This window comes from Eimeria mitis, genomic scaffold (assembly GCF_000499745.2).
Source record: "Eimeria mitis Houghton genomic scaffold, Emh_scaff1760, whole genome shotgun sequence".
NCBI lineage: Eukaryota > Apicomplexa > Conoidasida > Eucoccidiorida > Eimeriidae > Eimeria > Eimeria mitis.
In genome coordinates this window covers 6,008-9,158 of record NW_013570078.1, presented here as the reverse complement: position 1 = coordinate 9,158, position 3,151 = coordinate 6,008, and the positions used below count along the sequence as shown (strand labels likewise).

At 52.3% G+C, this 3,151-nt stretch overlaps 2 protein-coding genes across 2 annotated transcripts; both read left to right on the top strand.

Annotated features, from left to right (window-relative positions):
- Positions 1 to 114: 114 nt before the first annotated feature.
- EMH_0043080 (uncharacterized protein) lies at positions 115 to 1,296 on the top strand (the record flags this gene model as incomplete). The annotated part of the gene is given in 5 exon segments (XM_013495811.1): positions 115 to 143; positions 147 to 465; positions 617 to 799; positions 985 to 1,222; positions 1,226 to 1,296. Coding segments are annotated over 5 exon segments (840 nt in total).
- A 179-nt stretch (positions 1,297 to 1,475) lies between these two features.
- Positions 1,476 to 2,097, top strand: EMH_0043070 (uncharacterized protein; the record flags this gene model as incomplete). Its single annotated transcript, XM_013495810.1, has 2 exons — positions 1,476 to 1,593; positions 1,910 to 2,097. The coding sequence occupies 2 exons, from the start codon at positions 1,476 to 1,478 to the stop codon at positions 2,095 to 2,097; spliced, it is 306 nt and encodes a 101-aa protein (XP_013351264.1).
- Positions 2,098 to 3,151: the final 1,054 nt, after the last annotated feature.

The window sequence follows — 3,151 nt, the reverse complement described above, 5'->3', positions numbered from 1 at the left end:
TGGAGACCCCGCAGCGGCCTCCGCCAACCCCTCTGGACCCTGGTCTCGACTCACTTATTGATTCCGTGCTGTCTGAAAGTGCAGATATCTTGTCGGGGGACGCTTGGCTTCTTGATGATGAGCCGCCACACCCCACACCGGATNGAAAGTGCAGATATCTTGTCGGGGGACGCTTGGCTTCTTGATGATGAGCCGCCACACCCCACACCGGATTATTCCATTCTTTCGATTCCGCCGACATTGGGTGGTGATTCTGAGCGGCCGGGCGCCGACCAAGCCCCCGGGAAAGCTGAATATGTGCTGCCGCCAATGACATCTGTACTTCCAAATTATGGTAAAGGGCGCGAAGAAGAAGTAGGTGGCGAACCGCCGTTACCTCGTAACGCGTTAGGCAGCCTGTTGCAACGGGAATTGCCTGCTGGCGCCGAAACCGTGGACAGTGGGCCCTCCCCGGATACAGCAGATGTGAGCCTCTGACTTGAGTTCAGACCATATTGTTAGCTGGCACTAACACGTCCAAGGCGTGTCCTGCTATGCTGCTTGTATTGCTCTCCCCGTGTTAATATGGCAACGGATGGGCTGCAGGCTGAATACCAACTGTGTTGTGTACCAGCAGGCGACAAAGGAGTCTCTACAAGAACTCACAGCAGAAGCGCCCACATCTCCGAAAGCAGGAATGGCCAGCACCCCCGAAGGAGCAGTTGACCACTATTCGGCACCTTCCTCCAGGACCTCTGCTTCCCCGCGGCAGCTACCTGCGGGAGTCAGGCTGTCTCAGGAAAGTCAATCAGTTGAGCAGGTGCGAGCTGCTGTATCCCGTGGCAGCGCAAAATGGGCTTACGATGGACACCAGACACCGTTGCCTCGTTGCCACTGCAGCAGCAGTTTCTGGCGTTCACATAGCCGGTCGGTGCCTATCTAGAATGGAATCTACTGAGGCGCAACAGGCAGGATGAAAGTGTTACTGTTGTATGCTTGCTGCAGTCTTCGTCTATGATAGACCTGCCTACTGATGCAACTGTCATTTCGCGCTTCGCGTGGCTCAGCGAGTTTCTCCCAGCTGTTCCTATTGACGTCATGAGAACGCACCCATTTTACCGTCACCCACAACACCAGGAAGAACGCCTCATAAGACAATCTAGTGCACCGTTTGCGGCGTTGTTTCGCCCAATCAAGAGGAATGCAGGCCCAGCACTTGCTATGTGCTACACATTAATGAAACNATTCAGGCCATGGACACTCTGGGAACGATTTTTTTTGTTCTGGACACGCTCTATTGTGCAGCAGAAGTACTAGGGGACTTTTCGATAAGGCAATCATGGTGGCCCTTGATAATGCGTCGCATTGAAACTGCAAGGTTCGTGCCCAATAGCGAAAACCTTTCGACTGAAAAATCTTACAGGAATGCAGACATTGCACGGACACTGAACACGGCGTTGGAGTACTATAGAAGAGGGTTGCGACCCCCCGTTGCCATGGTCGTCGGCTTAAAGGAAGCGCTGTTGCGTGAGCCGGGCTCGTCCAAGTTCAAGGCCGAAATGTGGAACCTGTGGAGAGATGACGCCGACCAGTGGAGAGAGTCCGTACAGCGGAGTGTGACAGAAGACGAAGTATCAACGAGAAAACAATATTAACAGGCGTAAGGGGATGATGTGATGCTTCATCACGTGAGTGCAGCTGCATCAGTGTTCACATCTGGAGCTTCCTTTGCTGTGCAGTCCCCAGTCCCCATATGTGACGCCGTAAAGCCAATAAGACCTGAGGTGCGTGCACCACCTATCGGCGCCACATGTACATGCGACGGAATGTCTGAAAAGCCTAGCTGGCTCAAGAAGTGAGGGCTGGTCGTTAGCAGCACAGGCGCATCGCCGAACACGCACATATGGGTGGGTGCTGCTGCCTGCCGTAGGCCTCACCACCCTGTTTCCTGAGACTCATGTTACTGCCTGGTCGCCAGTAGATAACGTCCTACATCTGTTGAATGACAACACGCCAACAGTGAAGGAACGAGCAGGAGTCTGTCCACGACGGCTGTACCATGGTCTGCCTAAAATTGGTGGTAGTAGATGTGTTTCTATCTCATCGGTTGGCTCCTGAGGGCTTTGACCGTGTATCATTGCTTTTGAGGGTGATTCCGCATTTACCAAAACAACGGAGCACCCCGTCTCTGCACCAGCCTCAGGACTTTGCGCCACTGTGCCAACGGCACCTCCAAACTGGAGGAGTGGTCACCTGGTTTTGGGCAACTTGAGTACATTGTGTTGATTGAAGCTCACGAAAGCAATTAGATAAGATTGACAGCACTCGCCGCAGCGGCGGAGCGGCACTGAGTGTAGCGTGGGCATGGGTTTTCGGAATGTGTGTGGCGTGGGTCCAGCCTTCGCCAAGAACCATCGGGAGCTCCAGTCGAGCGAAATGCTGAAAATAAGCGTTTCAAGAACCAGCTAGCATCTCGTACAAAGGGGTGGGCCGGTGCTATGGGGAGTAGGCCCTTCATGGGGTGCAACGTCTCTGCTGCAACTAGTGCTGGAAGGCAGCTCCGTATGCAAGCACAACGAAGCGTTGTTTGGTGCATTACAAATAGAGTAGACAGTTGTTGAACACTTACTTGGCCCCTAGTAGGCAACCTGCACACATGTAGATGTCCATACATGAACTTTGGAGAGACCCTGTTGCAGTGAAGCCAACATTGTGGAATGTGTAACGATAGTCATCAGCCTAATTCGAGGACCGTCTTCACAAGCCGCGGTAAAGCCAAAACACTTGAGGCAAGAGCTTCCAAAAAGCAGTTGACCTACCTCCTCTGTTTCCGGGCATCCTGGGCGCAGCGNGCAAGCACAACCGATTTTCCTTTGCTGCATGTATTGTCGCTTCAGACACTTGTTGATCATTTATATTTGCTCACAGGCAGCTTACCAAGACCAAGTGAATGTTCCTGTGCTAACTACGGGCAAACTAAGGAGAAACTAGTTCCGTCGCGGGTATAAGTGAAATAGAGATTTCTGAAAGAAGTTACTTGACGTCATATAAATTAGGGCAAGCAGTAGCTGTAATCTGACGGTCCCCATAGGCAAGAGTACACAAACCCCTCGTTGGAGAAAGTGTTAGCACCAGAAGAATTCATAAGGATGTTATTAGCCTTCAGTAGCTA